The 24835-nt window shown below is 34.4% G+C and overlaps 3 protein-coding genes and 1 long non-coding RNA gene across 6 annotated transcripts; 3 read left to right on the forward strand and 1 right to left on the reverse strand.

The window, feature by feature from the left end:
- The first annotated feature begins 704 nt into the window (after positions 1 to 704).
- Positions 705 to 1450, forward strand: LOC108222376 (uncharacterized). Its single transcript, XR_010292286.1, has 2 exons — positions 705 to 897; positions 1057 to 1450. It is a non-coding gene; the product is annotated as an uncharacterized LOC108222376 (long non-coding RNA).
- A 744-nt stretch (positions 1451 to 2194) lies between these two features.
- On the forward strand, positions 2195 to 10159 carry LOC108220064 (calcium permeable stress-gated cation channel 1). Of its 3 annotated transcripts, XM_017393708.2 has the most exons (13): positions 2195 to 3359; positions 4013 to 4108; positions 4278 to 4618; positions 5186 to 5332; positions 5720 to 5855; positions 6320 to 6421; positions 6857 to 6976; positions 7112 to 7192; positions 7510 to 7850; positions 8140 to 8385; positions 8618 to 8942; positions 9114 to 9347; positions 9489 to 10159. In XM_017393708.2, exons 3-13 carry the CDS (start codon positions 4305 to 4307, stop codon positions 9750 to 9752), a joined length of 2310 nt encoding a protein of 769 aa, XP_017249197.1. In that variant the 5' UTR covers positions 2195 to 3359; positions 4013 to 4108; positions 4278 to 4304; the 3' UTR covers positions 9753 to 10159. The 3 variants fall into 3 exon arrangements, with proteins under 3 accessions (XP_017249197.1, XP_017249198.1, XP_063950525.1); XM_017393709.2 differs by lacking the exon at positions 4013 to 4108; XM_064094455.1 differs by lacking the exons at positions 2195 to 3359; positions 4013 to 4108; positions 4278 to 4618 and having other exon boundaries at positions 5197 to 5337.
- Positions 10160 to 12005: 1846 nt separating this feature from the next.
- Positions 12006 to 19236, forward strand: LOC108220623 (condensin complex subunit 2). Its single transcript, XM_017394436.2, has 13 exons — positions 12006 to 12426; positions 12663 to 12764; positions 13546 to 13663; positions 15620 to 15693; positions 15774 to 15834; positions 15923 to 16123; positions 16210 to 16496; positions 16602 to 16746; positions 16862 to 17115; positions 17214 to 17244; positions 17676 to 17815; positions 18132 to 18242; positions 18700 to 19236. Exons 1-13 carry the CDS (start codon positions 12178 to 12180, stop codon positions 18886 to 18888), a joined length of 1962 nt encoding a protein of 653 aa, XP_017249925.1. The 5' UTR covers positions 12006 to 12177; the 3' UTR covers positions 18889 to 19236.
- A 793-nt stretch (positions 19237 to 20029) lies between these two features.
- On the reverse strand, positions 20030 to 24053 carry LOC108220691 (cellulose synthase-like protein H1). The gene is made up of 9 exons (XM_017394529.2): positions 23659 to 24053; positions 23130 to 23454; positions 22854 to 22961; positions 22395 to 22499; positions 21943 to 22155; positions 21690 to 21801; positions 21371 to 21555; positions 20914 to 21264; positions 20030 to 20826 (listed from the first exon to the last, which is right to left on the reverse strand). Exons 1-9 carry the CDS (start codon positions 23913 to 23915, stop codon positions 20266 to 20268), a joined length of 2217 nt encoding a protein of 738 aa, XP_017250018.1. The 5' UTR covers positions 23916 to 24053; the 3' UTR covers positions 20030 to 20265.
- Between the last annotated feature and the right edge of the window lie 782 nt (positions 24054 to 24835).

Raw genomic sequence — 24835 nt, forward strand, 5'->3', positions numbered from 1 at the left:
ACGCAAGAGGAAAATTATGATCGGGTGATTAATGTATATACAAGGTCTCATTATTGTTGGACTGAATGCAATTAATCAGACTTCGACACAGAAAAAAATGAGATAATATTTTGATATACCTGTCATTTTCCGTCGTATCACCTTTGAATTTCTAAAAATCTAAAATATATCGAAATCGTTATATATACTAGAAGATAAGGTTAAGAATAAAAATTTCCAACCAAATCAAAATGCAAAATCTCCTACATGGCACTAAATTCAATCATATTCAGCAGATAGAGCTGACTATTTGAAAAACTTAACAATTTTTTAGAATCTCTACCAAAATCCAACACATCCATACACACTTGAATTTCTTAAAACTGAAAATAATATATCGAAATCTTTATCAGATAAGGTTGAGAATAAAAACTGCCAACCAAATCAAAATGCAAAATCCCAGTAAATCTCACTAAATTCAATCATATTCACTGCATACAGCTGGCTTTCTGAATCTTACAGTAATAATTTTATAAAATCTCTCCCAACTAATCAATCAAATGCACAAAAAGACAAGAAATTACAGTTGGGATTTGGTCATTGCAAAAGCGCGTGATTTAACCGCCCAAACATGGGCTTGGGCCAAGTACAAAGCACCCTAATTTCTTCCCGTGTTCTCACTCGCTCCTCAACTATAAAAACCCCCTTCCCCCACCACACAACACATTTCATTTTGTAACTCTCTCTTGCAAAATCCCCTAGAATTCTCTCTCGTTTTACTCCTGATAGGTGTTCAGTTCATGATTATTTTCTCCCATAAGCCTGCCTTAAGGCTTAAAACCCCGAACCTCGATACCATGTTAAGTGACAATCTCCTCAAACCCCCGAACCTCAAATTCCTGTCGTCTCCATTTAAGGGTATACACACCAAGTCTTAAATTTCACAGTTTTGTTATTAAATCTATAAATCTTAAAGTGAATTTGACTAATTTTAGAGTTTTGTTTAATCAATGATTGTTTTTGAGATTTTAGCTATGTGTTCTATTTGTTTAATCTAAACTGGATTTCTCCGTGCAGATTCGAGCATGGAAAATCCCGACAAAAATTCCCATATTAATGTGGGAAGAGGAGCAGAAAGCTGGATGGGGATGGGTAAAATGGTGCAAGCAATTGCACTGGTACTAGCTAGGTTGCGAGAGGTTAAGGCAACCCTTGTGGTATGCGCTCTGGTTGCTATGAGCCAGTGGGTGAACGAGATCAATCGATTCACCTAGTATATCATGGAGCCAATCGAGAAAACACGCTTCATGAATTATGAGTTTTCTGACTATGATTTTATAATCACAACCTATTCGATTGTAGAAGTTCCAGTAGTGCTTGTATAGGTTTCAAATTATTAAGGGAGCAGAAGATGTACCATGTTTATTAAAATAAATTGTAATAAACAAATTGTTGGTCCTTTGTATTTTGTTTTGTACTTTGTATTGTGTAGTGGTATTTGTTTCATTTTTGTTTATTAACGAAGAGTATAGGCCTGTTTGGCAATCACTTTTCGGCCCGTTTGTATAAAAGAAATCGAATTTTAATATACGAGTATGGATGTGATCATGTGAAGATAGAATAAAAATCGTAGCTTATTAGTGATTTAATATTATTTTTTAAAATATAATTTTACAAAATGTATTAAATCACTTAAAATATAATTTATAATATTTAATTATTATATTAATAATTTTTATATGTAATAAGTTATAAATTACAAAAAAATTATTGAAACACATAAATTAAAAATTTCTTTCCACTTATAAATTTCACAAGAGAATCAATCTTTAAAATGGAATATTAGAAAATAGAACTTCTCTCTAAATTTTAAATAAATTTTCATGATCCAAATCTAAATACATGTTTTTTACATCGCTAATTGTGTTCAAATAAATTTATTTGTTTTTTGCAATATTTTATGTGTTTAAAAATAATTTTAAAATATAATATATAAATACGATATTTTTTACGTCATAACTCTAATTAATAGTAGAAATAATACTACGAGTCTTTTGAAAAATTTTAAGTGAAACATAAATTATTATTATTATTTTTTTAAGTTGTATCCAATTATTTATGCACTGAAACTATCATCGTTCCAAATGCCGGTAGGATTTATAAGCCTTAGATATAAAAAAGGATTAGGTGAAAAATTCTCAATTGCACTCGATAAAATGAAATCAAGGGTTGATAGTCTTTGAGGATGGGGTTATGAAGAAGGATTGGGATTTGGGGGTGAAGAGATTCTAATCTCTCATCCGCCTAGCTAGTTTTAAGTATCCCCTCTTTTATTGTCTCAAAGGGCACCACTCCTCTCATACTGCCTACTGCGCCCTAGTTACTTGCAACTTCTGCAGGGACATGGGTCAAGCAGCTGGAACTTGTGCTGCAGATGAACGAGATAGAGTAAGAGGGCTTTCACAGCATCACAGTGGAGCTAATCCGCCCAGTAAAGATAATATAGTCGAAATGTGTTAATGGGAATGAACTACAAGCTCTCAACTTCAGCAATATGAACTTTTGGGTTTTCTGGAATCTCTCTTTGCAAATTATGCAATGAATTCGGTTCCGGACATCAGACATGGGACAACAGAAGATAAGCCCTTGTTACCAACATTATCCAATCGCGCTACTTACAAACTAGATATTAATTAATTATTTTCCAAATGAACGATGAGACAGTTCTACTATCTGGTCGGTTGCATTGGATTAAAAAATCATTAGTATTAAACAATGCCCTTACCAGTAATTTGGATCCATTTGTTGTAAACTGATTGATTAACATGTTGCATAAAAAACAGGCCGTAATCGAATATAGAAATGTAAAAGAAGATTATTTTATCCCTACATTAAAATTCATCTAATTTGATACGACTTCTAACTGCTTCTTCCTTGAATTGTACCACGTATCCAACTACTATGGTTTATTCTAATACAATGTTCCTTAAATTTTGCTGCTAATCTCATTTTAACATTTTTAAATTTGCTGCAAGCTCGGTTCCCTCCTGTGACTAATCACCATCTGTATTCTATCTCAGCTTTGTATATACTAATAAAGTGGAGTTGCATGAGTAAGCATTCCAGAAAAAAAGGCTAAAAGAAGTCATTAGAATAATAAGATTAATGTTGGCATTTTAGTTTTTTGTTGTATATGGGAAGAGAGTGACTCAAACGTGGTTGTAGACATGTATCTTTTCACAGTTCACATGCTCTTTTCATATTCTGAAACTGTTGCTCATTTTTTATACACATATTCAAGATTCTTGAATTTTCTACAAGGCTTGCAAGACTGATCAAGATTTGAACTTTGAAGTGATTTCAAGATCAAAGACTCAAAGGTAGGTTCTCTCATGCACTTCACTACTGTTTGCCTCGTAAATCTCATAGATATTGTTACTTTATGTGCTTGTGGATGTGTGTAGATTCATGATAATGCAAGTTTTTAGATATTTGATATGGTATGTTCTGATTCGATGGACAGAGCCTGTTTTCGGAGTTTAGATTAATTAGCTAGGATTAGGTTCTTGCTGGTTGCACCTTATGTATTAGGAATTCTGTTTGTGATTTATTGATTGCATATTTGCATATATAGACACACATATTGCAATCAAATTACTTATTTCTGCAGAATCTGGCTGGAACAGTAGAGAAAACTTGATACTTGAGTTGATAATTTCCCCAATTCATGCTTGTTTTGTGTGGAGATGTCCTCTATAGTCTATAGCATGGGAACTGCTGTATATAGTTAGAAGTATAAGTCCTGTATTGGCTTCATATCCGCAGTTCAGATGACTAGAAGTATACACTTTCAACTTACTTGATGCTGTTTTGGACTATAGTAGAGAGTAAAATAATGCATTTTGCTATTGATGACGCGTTTCTTGGTTTCATATATTTTAAATTTATTTCTACCTACTATTTCATGACTTGTAATCTATACTATAATTTTTTATTAATCTGAGATTCATAAGCAATGTTAATCGTGTACCAGTGCTTCAGGCATGCACCTATTTTAGAACAAGATGCATAACCAACTTTGTAACCATTATCGGTACATAAAGTGGCAGCTATGATAAATATGAATAAGGTAAGAATTTTATTCCATTTGGTGATTATATGTGAATGTGCTCTAATTAACACCACATGATCCATACACTTGTTTTAAGTTCTCACTTAGATGTTCTATAATTTATGTGACTTATGAAAGTCATCAAAAAAATTGCATGTGATTTTTTTTTTTTTTAAATTTCTGACAGGTGTAAATATCTTTCTGGGCCAGATATATGGCTACACTGTCTGATATAGGGGTTGCAGCATCTATTAATATCTTGAGTGCATTAGCATTCTTTATAGCGTTTTCAGTTCTCCGGATTCAACCATTTAATGACAGGGTCTATTTTCCAAAATGGTACTTAAAGGGTTTAAGAAACGATCCACTGCAGACAAGTGCACTTGTACAGAAAATTCTAAATTTGGACTGGAAGTCGTATTTGAGTTTCCTGAATTGGATGCCTGCCGCACTGAAAATGCCAGAGCCTGAACTTATTGATCATGCAGGATTGGATTCTGCGGTTTACTTGAGGATTTACAGGACAGGGTAATTCTTTCATATATATAAGGAAAAAATATTTGATGAAGATGCTTTAGTATTCTGCATAAAATATTTATCACAAGTAATATCATCATAGCTACTCTATCCTTACTATAAACGCACAGAATGTATAGGTCAACTCAGCATGTACTATATTGAGTTACACATACTTCGCTACTTAAGAACTCCTTGTAAACAAGATTTGACTTATTTTATTTGTACATGTATTGGCATTTGGCAAAATTGTCCAAACTACTAGCATTATATTAGGATAAGGGCTGGTGTTCATTAAATATAGGGTTATAAGGGATTTTCTTGAGCAAATTGGATTGTAAACATTATAAAAACAGATTTTCTACTTATGAATGTGACACACAGTATTGCATTGCAAGTTTGTGTATATTTGTCTCCAACTTGATCTCTACCCCTCCCCCTCTTCCGCTTCCCCCATCCCAGACATACCGTGGTTTTATTATCAATGAGTCAAGAGTGTTCCCTAATAAGTAACTGAATGCTATAATGACAATCTTCTTTTTTTCATTTGTTTCTCAAGTAACATTATTTTCCTTGCAGGCTTAAAATATTTATTCCAATTGCAGTGGCTGCCTTTTCAATCATTGTTCCAGTGAATTGGACAAATCGCACTCTTGAGCACTCCAATCTAACTTACAGCACCATAGATAAACTATCTATTTCAAATATTCCAATTGGATCAATTAGGTATGGTAAGCTTTTACCTTTTCAAGTTGCTTTTGTTTTGTTTATTCTCTTCTTCCCCCCAGTACCAGTTCCCTGTTAAATTATAGCGATAGACAAAACTTTCTTATACCGAGCGCGTGATATCGTGATGGCCGATGGGAAAATTGTAATCTTATGAAGTACCATGCCAGCAACAAATCACTATTTAGCGATTGATTAAATAAACCCTTACCTTTTAATTGGCTAGAAGAAAACCTTCTTTTTTACCATATACCATGTGCTGACATTTATTCATAGGAACCTCTTGCCAGTCCACTTAACTGCATTTATTGTTAAGCACAGATATTTCTCCTTGAATACATGCTGTAACAGTGTCAATCGGTTAAATTTAATAATTATTATTTGCAGATTCTGGACACATTTGGTCATGTCGTATGCTTTTACCCTCTGGACATGCTATGTGCTGAAGCAGGAGTATGAAATTGTTGCATCAATGAGGTTGCATTTTCTTGCATCAGAACATCGTCGGCCAGATCAATTCACTGTAAGATGAAATTCTGATGCATTGATGAATAGTTGCAAATGCCATGTGTTGATTGTACACTAGTATAGAACTCTACTGGATTTGCAGTGTTTTGCAACAGGATATTAGATATCATTCTTGTGTTTACTGTTTAGGGATCATCCACTAATATTTTTTATATCAGTAATTTCCTATCCTTTTTAGTCATAAAGAGTAAGGGACCTAGTTGATGACTACCATTTGCCATAAATTGTTAAACTTGAGACCTAAAATGGCGTGTCTGGGTTTTCATAGGAACTATTTGGCATATTACTTACTACTCACTAGATATCTAGAGAGTTACATAATTGTTACTCTATTTTAATGAAACTGCAAGGACAGATGATAGTAACTATGGGCACCTAGATTCCTTCAGCGCACATCTACTCATATCAATTTATTTTCTACAAAAATAACTGATGTGAGGATTTATATGATTCTGATAGGTACTTGTAAGAAATGTGCCACCAGATCCTGATGAATCGGTAGGTCAACTTGTGGAGCACTTCTTCTTGGTCAACCATCCAGAACACTATCTCAGCAATCAGGTTTTTAGTGTTTATTTATTTATTTAGTTGATTGCACTAGAAATAAATTTATATATTGCAATTAATTTTGAATGTAAAATCGTTGTTTCTGGTAACAGCCTTAATTATTACTCATTTTGAGCTAACAAGAATGATGCCTGTCTGTATTGTGCAAATATGGTAATATGTGGCCGATGATATTATTTTATATACAATTTGATTTATATTAAATTCTGTCTATTGAGATCATTTCCAACTATCGGTACGTATTCTCTTTTTTAAGTCAACTAATTCATCACTATATGTGTAATAGGTTATAGAAAGCCATCATAAGATGTCTGCAAATGCATGCAAGGAGTGAATGATGTCAATAATGACACAGTAGAGTTAATACACTAGTTTCCTTTCTTTGATATCTTGGTCTCTATTTTTCCTGACCTGGTAATTTCTGCGCAGGTTGTGTATAATGCTAACATACTGTCGGGACTTGTTGACGAGAAGAAGAAGAGGCAAAATTGGCTAGACTATTATCAACTGAAGTATACCAGAAAACTGTCAAAAAGACCAACTATGAAGGTAAATAACCTGCTTTAATAATATAATACAATGATAGATTTATGACACATCTGTAAGGCTGAACGTTATTTTATTTTTATTCTTTCATGACTCTCATTGCTAAGCATGTTGTAAAATGGCTCTCTTATAATGCAGACTGGACTGCTTGGCCTTTGGGGAAAGAAAGTGGATGCAATTCAATATTATACATCGAAAATTGAAAAACTCTCTGAAGAAGTAAGACAAACCTGTCATTTTGCGATGATTGATGGCAAAATATCTGCTAATATGGTTGTTAGTAGTACTTTTTTTAATATTATTTAGACTTAGTAAGAATTGATCATCCATAACAGTGATGCAGATTAATTAGTGAGAGTTCCAGCTTTAGAATTAAGCTTCTAGATTTCTTTTTCTCCAGATAATATTGAACAAAAATTGTTTTCTTGTTGCAGCCCGCTGAATGTTTTTATTTAGTAGAAGTATATATACTCGTATTATCTTGATATGTGATGGCTTTGGCTTACACTGCTTTTTTACAAACATATGATTTATAGATTTTTTCAGAAAGATTGAAAATGGCCAAGGATCCGAAATTCATCATGCCAGCCGCATTTGTTTCATTCAAAACGCGATGGGCTGCTGCTGTTTGTGCACAAACTCAACAATCTAGAAATCCAACTGTCTGGTTAACTGAGTGGGCACCTGAACCCCGTGATGTGTATTGGGATAACCTGGCAATTCCATTTGTCTCCCTCACAATAAGAAGGCTTGTTGTTGCCGTTGCTTTCTTTTTTCTTACTTTCTTCTTCATGATACCTATCGCACTTGTACAGTCTCTTGCAAACCTTGACGGAATAGAGAAAGCAGCACCGTTCTTAAAGCCTGTGATTGAAGTGTAAGTGTCTTTTCTCTGTTTTTTGTCTTGGTAACCCCTACCCAATTTCTGGTTTCTGTATAAGTACAGTTGGTTGGGCCAAGTTCGAAAAATTCAGTAATGAAGACCACTGATATTATTTTCAACATATATATTGCATCAGTAGAAATCGAATAACATATATCTATGTACTGGCTAGAAGAGATCTACATTATTTTCAAATAATTGCTTAATTCTTTGGATGTAACGAGTTCCCATATATTTTTTTTACCTTTTTTCCTGCTAATTAGAACCTTTGTTCTGCGTTCAGGAAAGCTGTGAAAGCATTCATTCAAGGTTTCCTTCCGGGAATTGCTTTGAAATTTTTTCTTATATTTCTACCATCAATATTGATGCTGATGTCCAAATTTGAAGGCTTTAGCTCCATATCAAAACTAGAAAGGAGATCCGCTAGTAGATTCTACGTTTTTCAATTTGTAAATGTTTTTCTTGGGAGCATAATCGCAGGAACTGCATTTCAACAGCTAAATAATTTCATCCACCAATCAGCAAATGAGTAAGATGATTACAGATGACTCCTATTTATTTAATCTTGCTATGACCTGTGTTATAGAATCAGCTGGAATTGTCCACACGGATACTTGTCCAAATGGCGGACTCACCAATATTTTGAATTTGATGTGCATGTTTTTGGCCCAAAACGAAGTCTTGAGTGAATGACTGTGTTATTGGTCTACTGCAGGTTTATCATATCCATTTTATATCTTACTTGATGAAATGTTGTGCAGAATCCCAAAAACTATAGGAGTCTCCATCCCCATGAAAGCAACTTTTTTTATAACTTACATAATGGTAGATGGATGGGCTGGAGTTGCTGGGGAAATTCTGAGATTGAAGCCACTGATAATGTATCACTTGAAAAATTTCTTCTTGGTGAAAACTGATAAGGACAGGAAAGAAGCCATGGACCCAGGAAGCATTGAATTTTATACAGGGGAACCTCAAATACAACTTTATTTCTTACTCGGTCTTGTCTATGCTGTTGTGAGCCCAATTTTACTTCCCTTCATAGTAGTGTTCTTTGCCCTGGCGTTCCTTGTATATCGCCATCAGGTACCTCTTTGGTATCTTTCAGTAGAAGTACAATTATATATGCTGAACGAGTAAGACTTGTTATGACTGGTTCTGTATTATGTTAAAGGATAGAGTCGCACACGGATGCCTATAGTCAGAAGATTTATGAGTTTCTTGTGTAACTTGTGTTCTTTTTCTTTAAACATGTAGATTATAAATGTCTACAATCAGGAATATGAAAGTGCTGCAGCATTCTGGCCTGATGTCCATAGGCGTATTATAGTGGCGTTGATCGTCTCACAATTGCTTCTTTTGGGATTGTTGAGTACAAAAGAAGCAGCTCAGTCAACCCCATTGCTCATTGCACTCCCAGTACTGACAATTTGTTTCCACATATTCTGCAAAGGTCGTTATGAACCAGCTTTTCTCCGATATCCACTACAGGTTTGAATTTTTACTCCATTTTTATATCTGTTTTTTGCCTTTGAGCTTCACTTCATTGTCTTATGCTAGAGTCTCACGCAAAATATAACACGTAGTCCTAATTTTGCAAAGATGAATATAATTTTCTATGCAACTGTTCAGGAAGCGAAGATGAAAGATATATTGGAACGTACACGAGAGCCAAACCTGGACTTGAAGGAATACCTTCAAAGGGCTTACGTCCACCCAGTCTTCAAGGCTGGAGATGATAATGATAGTGATGCACAAGCTCAAGAATGGGAATTGAAGACTACTCTTGTTCCCACAAAACGGACTTCACGGAAAAATACTCCGGTCCCTAGCATAAAGAGCTCAGGCTCTACTGGACCCTTATTATCTGATGTTCAGGGAATTCCAAATCCATAAAATCTGCTTAAATATGGTACTAGGTTACTTAGTAGACCGCGAGATGATAGAATATTAGCAGCGATAACAATGCAGCTGTACAATAGTAGATGACAGGAGGTAGACTGCTTAGATAAATAGCATTATGAAATTTCGTGTTCTGACAAATTATGTAGTCAGTTTGGTTGATCTTGTGTCAGCCATGGAAAATGCGACAAAGAGAATGTTGTAACAGCAGTACTGGCTTTTATAAAATACAGTTCCTGCTTGATTTCTCACCAGTCACCATGAGTGACAGACTGAGGAGAAGCATAGCTGCATAGGGGAGTTTTTAAGCAGGGGTGAGTACGGTACGGGTAAAGTCGTGGTTCCCGAGTTATCCAGGACAATCCCAATTTTCAGATATTCAAGATGTTAGAGAATCAAAATTGTGTCATTATTATAAATATCCGTATTGTATTGTTCCAAATTTTCGGGACAAGATGGGACGGGATTTCAGGTATTCGGTCCTCTTGATAAAATGACATTAAAAAAAGTAAATATCAGAAAAGTAAATAAATCTAAACAATAAAATTTCAAGTCATACTTGGTAAATAAAGAAGCAAAATTTCAATTGCATGATATATTATATCACAAAAATGACTAAAATCACAAATATTGTGCTATTACATCATATTTGTGAAATTTGATATTAGTTATTAAACACAAAACTAAAAAGAAAACAATATGTATATCAAACTATGTCATAATATATGATATATATTATTAATATTATATTATATATATCTCATATATTTTTTATATATCAATCAAAATTTCAATTATTCAGTTTGGTACAGTTCGGTATAGTTCAACATAGTTCGGTACAGTTCTTATGTATAAACCAGAACCATCCCATATTTTAAAATTCGGTACAGTTCAATACAGATATAGTCAAAAATCAACGGGATTTCAATTTTTCGGAACTTTCAGTTCCGTTATTTGGTAGGTACGTACGGCGTCTTCAAGACCCATGCTCAGCCCAATTTTTAAGCATGACTTGTACACATTTTGTACATTACGGATTCTAAATATAAGTCGTTTTTATATATTACATTAAATTTTTTTGTAGGATTAATTATTTAACTCTCACGAAAAAATATAATTATAATAAATTGCCGGCATAAGTATAAAAAGAAAAATTCAAATATTTTACAATATTATAATAATATTTAATATATTAATTTAATTTACTATATTACATATGTTTTTTACGGGATTTAGCCAAAATTATCGTGACGTATTGTTAAGAAATAAAAATCCGCCTTACGAAAGGATTTCTTATAATTATTATAAAAATTAATTGAACGTTAAAAAACAGGGAAATCTACAAAACTACCTACCTTTTCTTTTATTGTTTTAAAAAATACTACCTTCCAGAATTATTTTTAAAAATACCTTTTCATAAAATTTTTTTTTCAAAAATACTGTTTGCAACTTTTGCAACCTCATTTGCAACTACAGGCGGCGCCAGCCGTGTTGCAACCTGATTTCCAGTTCCAGTTTTCAAATGTCATTTTCGACCTCATTTTCGGAATCGATATATATATATATATATATATATATCGATTCCGAAAATGAGGTCGAAAATGACATTTGAAAACTGTAACTCGAAATCAGGATTTGTAATTGCATATATGGTTGCATATGGTTGTATTCAGTTGCATATGGTTGCATTCAGTTGATTCTATTGTAATCTAATGGTCCCGCCAGGGGCACACCAAACATCTGTTGTTACTTACAGTTTTCAGTTGCATTTAGTTGCAACTGAGGTTGCAAAAGTTGCAACTGCAGTTGCAACCTCATTTGCAACTTTTGCAACCTCATTTGCAACTTTTGCAACCTCATTTGCAACTATATATAGTTTTCAGTTGCATTTAGTTGCAACTGCAGTTGCAAAAGTTGCAACTGCAGTTGCAACTTCATTTGCAACCTCATTTGCAACTTTTGCAACTTACAGTTTTCAGTTGAACTAGTTGCAATTGCAGTTGCAACAGTTGCAACTTTCCATTTTTATTTGCAATTTTTGCAACCTTTGCAACCTCATTTGCAACTTTTACGGCTGCGCCGCCCAAGGTTGCAAATGAGGTTGCAAAAGTTGCAAATCGCATTTTTGAAAATTTTTTTTTATGAAAAGATATTTTTAAAAACAATGAAAAAGATGGTAGTATTTTTAAAAAACTAATTTTACAGATGGGTATTTTTAAAAAGATCCATAAAAAACAAATGAATCTGGATTTTAGGTCAGCCTGTGCCGCAGCCCGCATCTGGAAATTTCGCTGGAATTCAAAATATAAAGGAGGGAAAAAGCAAAAAATAAAAAATAGTTCTGTGAAATTCATCAATTGCATCTCCTTCAATCTTACCCGAAATCAAAATCTCAATCTCTCTCTCACACACACGCGTGATGGGTGAACAATTGAGCCCTAATCCAAAGCAGAGAGCTCAGCTTTTCTCTCCTTCAAGTCCTCACTTCTTAGGCTCTAACGATGACAAACTAGAACGCGCTCAAGCACGCGCCGCCGCACGTGCCGCCGCTACTCGTCGCAAAGCAGTCGCCGCTGCTGCTGCCGCCGCTCCTGAATCTACCCCGTGTCTCGATAAGGAACATATCCTTGATTTGTTCCACAATTGCATCAAACTCGCCAGCGAAAATGTCGGTTATCCTTATTCCTTTTCTTTATAGACTAATTAATGGTCTCGGCACCGGAGAATTTTATACATTTGTAAAGATAATTAAATTAATATGTTAGGACTTAGGACGGAGAATTTTTTTTTTTTTTTTTTTTTTTATGGAGGTTGTGTTATACTTTGGTATTGGTTATTTTTGGATATTGATATTTTGGTATTGGTTACTTTTTGATATTGATTTGAAAATAATTGTGGTTTCAGAAAATAAATCAGAAGAATACGTGGGAGCTGAGTTTGATTGATCATTTGTGCGATATAATTAAGGTTGATGAGGAAGATGATGTGGAGACTAATTTTCAAAAGGTACTTTTTTAGTCGATTGAAATTGTGTGGATTATAGTTTGGTTACTTGTACATGTCTTGTTTGGTTGTCTAATTTGACATGGGTTACTGTAATGGATAAATGATTTCTTGCTATCACTTTTTTTGATGTATTTGATATGGGTGACAGACTGACAGTGATGGATAAATGAATTCTTGCTATAACTTTTCTGATGTAGAATTGAGTTTCATCTACATTTTCTTAGTAGTTTTTGAGACACTGTAAATAAGTACTAAATTGAGTTTTTTTATTAAGAAGGTAAATCTTTAATATATCTGTTTGGAGTTTGGAAAACTTTAGCTCATTTGTTTATGTACTAGTAAAAATTTATTGTCAGGATGGAGTCAGATAATTATTTGACTCACCTAGAGATTATTTTAGTGCAGGAATGAGTTGTTTAATCATATGTGACTCAATATAGTTAATTAACAAAAAGGCCAATTCTTATAACCCTGATGCTGCTTGTCGAAAGATATGAGCTATTCTTGGGATTTTTTCTAGTAAAATGGTGCAATTCATATATGTGTGCTCCCAGTAACTAATCATGCTGAATACTTTACATGATGCAATGGTTCTTTCAACAAAATTATTTGTACCTCTGAGGCAAAGTTCATTCTCATTTTGAACTTGGAACACAAAAATGCAAAGTTCATTCTCAATCTATAAGAATGTTGATTTGACCTTGGCATTCTATTATGTCTAGTACTTTGACAAGTTCATTCTCAGTCAAAACCATTATTTATCTAATTTGCACTTGTGCAGGCAAGTTGCACTCTTGAAGCTGGGGTCAAAATATACTCTATGAGGGTTGATTCTGTGCATTCAGAGGCATATAAGGTGCTCGGAGGGATTAATCGAGTGGGTCAAGAAAATGAAGAAGGTTAGTTAATATAGCAATGCTAAATTGCTGATAGTCTAAATTTCGGTTTGTTTTTCTTTTTCCTTCATAAAGTCACACAGTTTTGTGACTTTTCTGGGAATGTTCATCTAAACAGTCAAACCGTGATTTTGAACCAGACGGAGACAATTCAAATCAATTTAAACCGCAATCGGAAGAAACTGTTATAATTGTTCTGTTATCCGGATAAACTTATATGGTTTGGATATGGTCTGTTGAAGATAAACCTTCTTCCCAAACAGTTGTTATTTGATGTTTTCACTGGCCTTCCTACTAAATCACTCAGGCAATGTAAGTAGGGATGACAAAAAAAACCAACCGGATGGATATTCGATCCATTTCGACCTGAATGGATTTTATCGAATCTGATATTTTGGATTTGGATCCATTTTTTAAACCTGAAAGAATTTGGATATTAGGAATTTCGAACCGAAACCTGACCCAAAATCCAATATCCAATCCAAACCAGATTCGAACCTGAAACCCGAAAAAAATCCAATATATATATGTAAGTATTTCACATACTAATATACTTTTTTCAATTTTAGATATACTAAATTTTGCTTATAATATATATAGATAAGTGTGAATGTGTATATTCGTAGGGGATGGTGTCTTTTTTTTGTTTAATTAATGAATACTTTAAAATTTCAGACTCCATATAATGAAGATTTTTATTTAGAAATTATTAAATACAGTTTAAGATTTTATTAATGTGTAATACTTTATTATTAATGTAGTTTAAATATAAAATAAATGAAATTCAAGTGCGAGAAAATAAAAGGTAAAATTACTATAGCACTACTTACTATTTGGAATTCGGGTTTTGGATAAACCCGAACGCGATCTGAAATCCGTGGATTTGGATTTGATATGTGATACCCGGTTGGATTTGGATTTTAAAAATAATATGGATTTGGATTTGGATATCTTAGATATCCGAACGATTTGACCCGTTGCCATCCTTAAGTGTAAGTGTGTTTTGAAATCATGGAAAGCCCTAATCTCTGACCCTAATTTAATCAAGACCCGTCTCACCAGAGCCTCCGTAACTAAACTCATTCTCATTTCCATCTTTTCTGACCTTTGTGCCCTGTGCACTATTGATTTTGTTGAATTTTTATCATTCGCAAAATATATTCTCTCTTCATACCGTTTGTCTAAAAAAGTTGTGCTGGTTGCTTTTAGTTGATTTTTTGATTTGCTTTTAGTTGATTTTCTGGTTGATTTTGTGATATTAATATTGGCCCTACAGGGGGCACTCAGTTTTCGACTTTTGCAACTACTTGCCACTTATTATGCAATAAAATATAATTTTTAATAGATTTTTCCGAAGTTGTATTTGTAGTTGCATAAATGGTTGCTAGCAGTTGCAGATATAGTTGCAAATGCAACCTCTGTATTTTTGCAATTTTTATTTGGAAGATTGTACTTTTGCAATTTTTTTAAAAAAATTACAGTATATTTACAAAAAAACTCTCGTGGTTTGGGCATTTATGAAAAAGAAAACCCTTAATTTGAATAGCTTAAAAAATGGATTATCTTACATCCAGCTAGCATGACTCTTTTATGACAAAAACTAAAGATCCAACTACATCAAAACTTTGAAAATGGTTCGTTGATCTTTGCGCTTCCCTTTATAGAGATAGAATTGAATATATTAGACTTCTGGGTAACTCTTGTGTTAATAAATGAAAATGTTCAAAATTTTGAAACAACAATTTTTAATTTTAAAATTCTGATTCCATAAGACTTTAAAGTGTTATTATTATCTCTTTTTAAATACAATAATTAAATTATAAAAATAATAATTATCAAAGTCAAATCATGGTTCAATATGTGCCAATCTTTCAGTTTCACTTTATTTATTAGCAGATTTCGAGTTCAATATATGACTATATTGTTAAATGATATTTCTTTTGTGTTCTGTTATGCTAGATGGTACAGTGGAAGATTCAAATCTTGGCAATGGGCAAGAGGAAGATAATTCAAAAATAGAAAAGAATCGAAAGGTCTGTTACTAAGTGATTCATACATTATATTTGTAATTTTCAACAACTTTATCATAACTTTTATCAATGCGTAACTGCAGTTGTCACCTTTATCAACACTTGAATCTTCATTTGATGCGCTTAATGTGAAGAAATTCGATGGTAGCATTCTATCTATATCTTATCGTAATAGTGATACTTTTACTGCAAGGCAACAATTAATGAGGTGCTTTGATTCCCCTTCTTTTAGCTGCATTTGCGGTAGATCCTCTCTATCATCAAACATCTGCACAGTTTGATGAAGGCGGGGCCAAGGGTCTCTTGCTAAATAATCTGGGAGTATACGGTGGCTGCCGGGTACTTTTTGATTCACTAGAAGTTCCAGCAAAGTGTTCATCATGCTCTAATCAGCATGATAAAACAGAGACAATTGATATCTACTTTGCCAAAGGTTTGTCATATCTAACAACTGTGATTTTTCCTTTTCCATGTTTGCTTTTAGTAGAACTTATTGGTATTCCGGTCTTTACTTGATAGAATGCAAGGAAGAGATGGTTGCAAACATGTTAAATAAATTTGAGATCTCACCTAGTTTGAGGGAAATAGTCAACCACTTTGATGATGATAATAAAAGACCTCCAAATACATTTTCTTTTGAGACAAAACAAGCAGAAGAAATTGATGAACCCTACGACAATGGTGCTGAGTTCAATGCTGACACATTTGGTAATGGGGGAACATGGGACGATGATCTTGAGGACCAAACTAATGTGGCTGACGACGGAACTTTTGGTGGCGACCCAGTTATCTCAAGTCAACATGAGGTGCTAGGCTTTCTTTCATTTAGTTCTGACCTTGTGCACATTTTTTGATGTTATTTCATATGGAACAATGAAGCTTTCTAATATTTGAGAAATGATTTTTTACAGGTTAATGAACCAACTCATTTTAATGACCATGACACAGATGATAGGTTTGCTGAAATTGATGACTATCTGTTTTTAAATCTGGGCTTCACTTCAAAGCTAAATGCCTGGGCAGGGCCCGATCACTGGAAGTTCCGGAAAGTTAAAGGTAATCATTTGTGGGTTAGTTCCCATTTTTTTCAATTCCATCCCTGTTTGCTATAGACTTTAATTTTGTTGCTTTAGCAAGTAGTTGAAATATTAACCAGATTCACAATTTGCAGGTCAGGAGACTGTTTCGGAGGATAAGGAATCACCAATAAAAACTAAGAAAACAAAGAATAAGAAACAAACTACTGTTGATATTGATTTTTTGAAGTGCTTGGACAAAGATGTTTCAGATGTTTTTGCCCCTCCTAAAAATCCAAAAACTCTACTTTTGCCTACAAGTAGGGAACCTTGTAATACACTTCTTCCAGAAGATTGTCACTATCAACCTGAGAGTCTCGTCAAGCTATTTCTTCTACCGAATGTGTTGGTAATATTTGTTCCTTCTATAAGATACTTGCCTTTTCAATTTTTTTCTTTTGTAGTTTTCACAGATTGTATATAATGTTGCTTTTGTTCTGGTTATAGTGCCTTGGAAAGAGTAGAAGAAAATCTGCAGGTAAAATTACTGTTATGGTTGGTTCGTTTTTTATACCCCTTTGTTTTACATGTATTTTGTAAAATTTGTTAGTATTCAACTATTCACAACTTGTGTGTCCCGCTCATATTTGTCTGCTGTTAACTTTATAGTATTGAAGATAGATGCTTCAGTTATGAAGTTTGCTTCATTTTAAGATATGGTGGCTTTTAAATATGACAGAATGAATACACTCTACTGATATGAGTAACAAAATCTGCAAGAATGACGTCCAAATTATTACATTGTGGCTTTTCAACTCATTTGCAGAACATATATCTTCATTTTGAATTTACAGATGAACTTAAAATTTATAATTTTTTTAACAGATTTTCCCTGCTGTTCAAGTAAAAAGCCTGTACTATAATATCAAAGAAACGTTAATATCCAGTTCTCAATTCTGTTTTTTCCAGCTGAAATTAATCATGAGACGGATAATTACGATAATATGCCATCATGGGATGATGATACTGGGTTTGCTGATCATTTTGATGATGGAAATGATTGTGGCGATGTTGACGAATCAAATACACTTGTCTCCCAGCCGCGTCAGGTTTGTTTACATAATATTACAGTCTACCGCTGCTTCAGCTATCTTAATCTATTAACATAAGTTTGGTTGTTCGCCAAACATCTGTCAATAGAGTATTACTGTATATGTTTTCCTATAAATCTGAAAATTCATTGGTGAGTTTTACATCTTTTCCTTGTTTGAAAGAAACCCATTGTATCTTTAATCGACAACAATTTACTCATCATACCTTTGTATTATCTCTCTTCACTGTTTAGAATGTCCATGTGTCTAACAGTATAATGGAAATGACATGAGTTCTTTCTAATAAAAAGATATTATTACCTGAGTGACGCAGGTAAATAAGATTGAAGTCCAGTATGACCGAAAATCAAAACAAGTTGATGTTCAGGCACTAAAAGAAACACTTTGGGGGTCTCTGCAAGAATCACAATTGCAGTCTGTTCAAGTAAGTTAATTTCTCTCATTCTCAAAATTGTCTATATGTGACATCAAAATTTCTCATTTTAATATATGCTCCCTTGAATTAAATACTTCTATCCAAACAGTATGCTATGTAATTTTGAATTGAAGTGGAACATGTCAAAGATTAAATGCTTGATTAAGATATTACAAGAATAGAAAAAAAGTATTGCAGCAATTTTGCTGACATTTCTTGTGCTATTATGCTGCTTTGTGAACACAGTTTATCAAAGTAGAGGTATTTTGCTGATTGCCTGCATGTAGGATGTCCACATGGAATCACATGGGTCTCCTATACTGAACTTTATATAACATGCTACTGCAATGGCCTTCTTTATATTTCCTTCTGTGCACTTGCTGTATTTAGGTATATTAGATGTCAGTCTGTTGCTTCTGATATATCCATGTTGCCATCATCCTGTTTTGTCATTGTATATGAGCAGGGGGGAACAATATCTTTCAAGGATGCTTTGGCAGCATTTCCTGATGACTGCAGGGCGGCTGAATCCCTTAAAGACATCTCACCACACTTATGCTTCATATGTTTGCTGCACTTAGCAAATGAGCATGGACTGAGTATCCAGGGTCAGGAAAGTATGGATGATCTAACCATACAGCTTCCGCAGCAATGATCTGTTAAATAATTACAAGTCGCACTCATCTTTTGATCTTGACGGACTTTGCCGAACATTAGTTGGATGCTTTTTATGATATGTTAATCTCTTGCGCACCAACTATCATATTAAACAGAAATGACCTAGTGTATTCCTTCTTTCGGCTTGGAAATAATTTCTATTGATATATAGTTTATTTTGTAACTTGTACTCACACCAAGGGAATGGAGTGTGAATTGCTACTGCTGATTGATTGTGATCCCTTCCTTTTTTGTTTCGGATGATTTCCTCACAAATTGTGGATGCTTTTAAGAAATGAAAAGGTTTCATGGATATCAGTTTACCTGAAGGAATGCTTGTTATTAATAGTTGTGCATATACTTTGCCCAGGCCAATGGCTTATTGCAAGTAACTAACCAGCAACTTTCATTATTATGTTTATCCTATCCAAGATGATCCTTGTAGAAATGACCAGAAGTATAATATGAGTGAAGCTCATACCTTTTCTCCGCTCTTCCCACTCCATCAACACTATCAACTGGTGGCTGAAAACCAACCACTCTGACATATAGAGCTGTCATCATTACCAAAATTGTCGTGCCAGGCACAAATATGGGCAATTTGTCAAACACAAAACTTCCATATTTTGTGCTAGCCTCATATTCATAAACTTGACCTTGTTCTTTGTTAGTGACCTCAAATACAGTCCGAGACAACCCAAGTCCAAAGACCATGATATATATAAACTACTAATAGTGTTACAGGGATGAGAATAGCCGGCTCGTCCACCTAAAATATAATGACGCTTCATATTTAGCTTTACATGAACTCGTATTCTCTATATCACTGGAAACCAATTTTTTAGGTAAAATATTTATAATAATTGTTTCAGCGAGATTTTAGTAACAAATTTTGCAGGACACACTGTTGATTTTTTTTGCGGAACATATGTAAGTCCTTGTGGTTCTCCGATATTTCAATTGAACTTTCCCATGAATATATGCACAAGCTTTCACAGTTAATATATGACACAAAATATTCATGCTTATTTATATAGTTTAATAATATATGAACTCAAACAGTTTTTCTGATATAAATCCAGGCACTTTGTGTGACTGAAGTACTGAACTTTGTAAACACCTGCCTTCGTTCACAAATCTTGATTTTAAAAAAACAGAAATGCATATTACAGATAAGGTTGAAACTCTAGGCTTCTGTTTACTAAACAAAGCACACTGCATAATTTCAATTGCAGTTGCGTTAAACTGCAAAACTATATCAACTGTCCAAGGCCATTGCAGGTTTGCAGGGACGATCATACTCTCGTTCCTTCAATTTATTTTCCCAAACAAATAATCAGACTAATTTGATAAACAGCAGATTTTTCTTTAGACCTCAAGTCTTTACAGACCATTTGCAGAAGTGCATGAAACATAATGCCATTACTCCGGACTTGAAGATAGTTGTAGATGGAAGCCCATATTTCCCTTTCCCGAACAGCCCTTTTAAAAATATAGAAAAATATAAAACTACCCATAAACAACATATTATTTCTCCTACCCCCACGTCACTCTCATCATAACTGGTATGTCGAAAATCTACCACTCCGACCGCCAAAGCTGTCAAGTTAACTAGCAAAATAGTGGTACCCGGTATGAATATGGGAGACTCATTAAATGTGAATTTTCCATAATTTTTATTCTTCTGGTCATCCCCATCATCGTCTTGGGATTGGTTCTTTTGCGTTACTTCAAAAGCTGTTTGAGACAAACCTATGAGCTTTAGAAAAATGCTGAAACAGGCAAATAGCCATGATGAAGTGCAATTTGTTCTTGCCATTCGTTGGTTGTTCCACCATGCACGAGTAGATAACCCAATTCTGAGGTACTCTGATAGCGTGTATAGATTATAAGTCACACAAATTGTGACAGGGATAAGAATAGCTGGCTCGTTCACCTGGATAAATACAAATATGTGCTACTTGAGTTACACTGAAGGAATACAACATGATATCAAATCAAAGTAGATGTGATTTATTTTTACCTTGGGCAAGAAGTGCGAGTGGGTAATGATGCAATAGGCAGGCAGAAGAGAATAGACCAACTCAGGAATGGAGCGTAAACCCCAAATTAAGACCCACATGTAGGCTAGGCATTGCCTGAACTGGAGATTCCCGTTGATGGTCGAGATAATTGGACTTCTAGAGCTAAATAGAATTTCGAGAAGCCCAGTGGCCCATCTCTTAGTTTGGATCATTGTGGAAGGTCCACATGATGGAGCACATCCCAAAAAAGCTGGCGAGTCAGGTGTACAATATATAGATCTCCATCCTTTTTCTTGGATTCCAAGTCCAGTGAGGATATCTTCAGTTGCAGATCCATATTTCCATCCAACCTGATATAACACATTATACCATGTGTTTTTTTTAGGGAAGCATACTACTAAATTTACTTATGTGTCAAATTATTACAAGATGCTTGTTTTAAAGAGGGAAAATTACCTCTGTTCCCCAGCAGGTATCGTGTTCATAGGCACAACCAGCAACTAGTTTTGCAGCTTCCACAGAGCTGGAAAGTCCGCCCTGCCTCTGACTATGTGGGGATGCTGATAAAATTTGCTCAGCCGATTCCTTCAATTTATTTGATTTCCCAAACCTTTTTTCCAAGTCCTCATCAGTAAGTTTTCCTAGCAATCGAAGATAAACATATGGAAACATATATACAACTGAGAAATTGCAGTTTTATCAATCAGATAGAGCTTGGAAGTGCAGGACGGGAATATGCAGTGAACCAAGGAATCCTACAAAGTAATTTTCATACCGGCGGTAGCTTTGTGAAAGGGCAATAGTCCATAAATAACTTTTCTTCTGTGAAAACAATTTGTTCCTCCATAGAAAGGTCCTTGAATTCCCGCTAGTCCTTGCGCCATATACTATATATAAGTTACATAACAATCAGTTACTGTCCATCTATTCAATAACTGATACAGGATAATTATAAGTTTATTAATTGCATATGGAACCCAATTACAGATTAAATTAGACGAGTTGGGATAAAATAGAATGGTACTAACCTTAAACAGGACGACCATTTGGTTTCCAAAAGGATCATCATTTAAGCCGTCGTAAAACTGCTGTGGGAACTGAACAAAGGCACAATCCTTTTCATTTTCTACACCAAAAAATATGCACATTGCACGGAGAATAACTTGTGGATCATTCACATGCATATCACAGTCCACGTTCAGAATGAAAGGTGCATTTGTCATCAATCCTGATACTCTTGTCTGCTCAGTATAAAAATAGTAATCATTTGTCACTATATCATAATGAGTAATACAACAACTCCGAAATTGATATTATGTTGCTTTATAAAACAAGCTAAATATATTTCATAAATATTATATTTTCCAGATATTTTTAACTAAGTAACTAACATTTATCAAATGCAGCCAATTCTGGTAATAATAAAGTTTATATATAATTTTTTTTATGTATTTTCTCACTCAAAATTGTGTTTATATACCAGAACATTCATAGCACCAGCTTTGAAATGATGTGGATGCTTTGGACGCTTCTCTCTTGAGATGTAGACTAGGTTGGGCAGACCTTCCTCTTCTTCAATCATTACCTGCAAAATGTAAAATGAATAAAGCTGCTTACTATCTAGAGCAGCAAGGCGGCTGTAATTATTACATGACTCCAGTCTCCTCAATCTATAAGATTTATCCACAAGTAGGCGTTCTATATAGTCCATATATAGCATAGAAAATTAAGTTGTCACAAATACATTGAAGCCCATAACAGAAAGATCGATAGCACTGTGCTACATACTGCCAAAAATAGTTGTTTAATTTACATTATTATGTAGCCTCAGGTGGTTTATAGATATAATTTTTTCTTTTATGTGGTTGTAATATATTATGTAGGCATTAATTAGTACAAAGTGCTCTATAAAACACGAACAGATAGAGTCAGTAATTACCTTTAATATGGAGGGGTGATTCTTTTTGTCCACCTTTGAGAAAACTTCGGAAGGGACATTAGTTTGTGACGCAGCTTCAATCTTTTGACATAGCATGTCGTACTTATCCTACAAAATAATACATACGAATAATTAGATTGATCTGCACGAGGTCAGAAAATAGACGTAACATGCACCTCAGAAGTCTCTTCAAGTCCTAATAGTGAAAATTATGTAAAATGAAAGCTAAATACAGCACAAGCACATTATAAGGCGAGTTTACTGGTGAGCAGTTACCTTCACTGTTTTCCATTCTTGTCGAAATTCGAAGGGATTGTCTTCAGATGGTTTTGAGCAGCTACTAAAATATCGAAAAGGAGCTCTGATACTAATCTCATATTTCTTACAGAAAGGAACCCAAATTCTAGCAAATTTGGAGGTTTCAACCAGAGAGTAATATGTGAGAGGAGATGCACCATCGTCAGACAAGTAACAAGACAATTTCTGAGGTGGATAATCAACTGCCAACAATGATAACACAGTGTTCATTGTCAGTATAGGCGGTTCTAGTTCAGCATCAGCAGTGGTCACAAATATGTCTACCGCTGGAAGCTCAGATACCCTACAACCATTAATTACACAGAATTAAATTTATATAATGAATAAAGTCTTGACAAGGTCATAAAATGGAATATAAATTCAAAAACATGCATATATATTGGGTGCAGTACTGTGTGTGCCTATGACCATGACCAGCAGCTATACAAAAAAAATAGTCCTGTAGAAAGATACTGTGTAGCATGCAACAGGAGAGGTAGTCACTAACACTTTTGAGAGTCGATCTGTGTATGGTATGTATTTGACTTGATTCCATTTGCAGTTGATAACAAGAATCCAACAAAATGCAAAGCAGGACTCGCATAGGAAAGCAAGCAGGGTAGGGATTCCATGTTGTTTTAGAGAAATGAGATGATACGCAAGGAGAGAGATGAGAAGAGAGAGGATCAGGAGCTCCACTGCTCGTGGTATACTGTTTTTGAGATGAACCCTTTCATAGAGTGGTAGAGTGCTCTTGATGGCCATTGTTCTACTCTATTTTTTTGTTGTTTATACCTGGCGCACTCAAACTTACAAGGATAACTGAAGTTAGAGCACTCTAGAGATGGAGCATGGAGGTGATCGACTTATATAGATAATGAATCTGTACAAGAAGTGTCTTTATGTATAATGGAACTTTGGCGCCATCTAGGGACTTAATAAGTGAAAGCTAAATATAGCCCCAATAATGACAATGGACCTGGTGAGGAGAGAAATTTGAAAATATGTATGGCCAAGACAAAAGGCTCAGCATCAAGGATATGCATACATCTTGAATTAAAATGATGTAAGCAATGATGTCTGGTTTTCTGAATAAGGACATCCCACATCATTATAACAGACAATTGGCGGAAGCATTCAGTACTACAGTTAAATGCAGTGATCATAAACAAAGACATCATAATAATGCAACAATTCAATACAAAATGCATATAATTTTCACAAAATATGCACTAATTCGATACAAAATCATCCTGAAATACAGTTCAGAAAGTGCAGCTACATTGTTTTGCTAAAGTTTTTAAATGCCAAAATTCCCGGGTTTCCATCAAGGAAATGAATCAATAGGGACAGTTACCAACACCGACGCACAGAGAATAGGCCAATAGAATCCGAAAGTAGGGTAGGCAAAATAAGCGATACTGAGAAGTATGAATACGCAAATATGGGTGAGCATAGAACTAATTAAAACATGCGCAATTTACGTGCAAGTATCTAATTAGGACAAATATTAATAAGTACTAACTAAGAAAAGGACAGAACTCCATGTACTATTGTTATGTACACGACAGTACAGTCCTTGATAACCAGATGAAAACAGATTTGTAATGATACTCTAGTTTAGAGTGTTTCTGATAAACTGTAACAAAATTCAAGTGGGTTGGACAATCTAGCGAACATGCAGC

The sequence above is a fragment of the Daucus carota genome, chromosome 5, assembly GCF_001625215.2.
Source record: "Daucus carota subsp. sativus chromosome 5, DH1 v3.0, whole genome shotgun sequence".
Taxonomy (NCBI): domain Eukaryota; kingdom Viridiplantae; phylum Streptophyta; class Magnoliopsida; order Apiales; family Apiaceae; genus Daucus; species Daucus carota.

Excerpts from the sequence above, each read along its gene's own strand:
- LOC108220623 (XM_017394436.2), top strand. The coding sequence starts at position 12,178 with ATGGGTGAACAATTGAGCCCTAATCCAAAGCAGAGAGCTCAGCTTTTC. Across the intron at positions 15,835-15,922 it reads TAATGTGAAGAAATTCGATG|CTGCATTTGCGGTAGATCCT; the intron begins GTAGCATTCTAT and ends CCCTTCTTTTAG. Across the intron at positions 17,816-18,131 it reads TTGTCTCCCAGCCGCGTCAG|GTAAATAAGATTGAAGTCCA; the intron begins GTTTGTTTACAT and ends TGAGTGACGCAG.
- LOC108220064 (XM_017393708.2), top strand. The coding sequence starts at position 4,305 with ATGGCTACACTGTCTGATATAGGGGTTGCAGCATCTATTAATATCTTG. Across the intron at positions 4,619-5,185 it reads TTGAGGATTTACAGGACAGG|GCTTAAAATATTTATTCCAA; the intron begins GTAATTCTTTCA and ends TTTTCCTTGCAG. Across the intron at positions 7,851-8,139 it reads TTAAAGCCTGTGATTGAAGT|GAAAGCTGTGAAAGCATTCA; the intron begins GTAAGTGTCTTT and ends TTCTGCGTTCAG.
- LOC108220691 (XM_017394529.2), bottom strand. The coding sequence starts at position 23,915 with ATGGCCATCAAGAGCACTCTACCACTCTATGAAAGGGTTCATCTCAAA. Across the intron at positions 23,455-23,658 it reads ACAGATCGACTCTCAAAAGT|GGTATCTGAGCTTCCAGCGG; the intron begins GTTAGTGACTAC and ends TAATGGTTGTAG. Across the intron at positions 22,156-22,394 it reads CTGGTGCTATGAATGTTCTG|ACAAGAGTATCAGGATTGAT; the intron begins GTATATAAACAC and ends TATACTGAGCAG.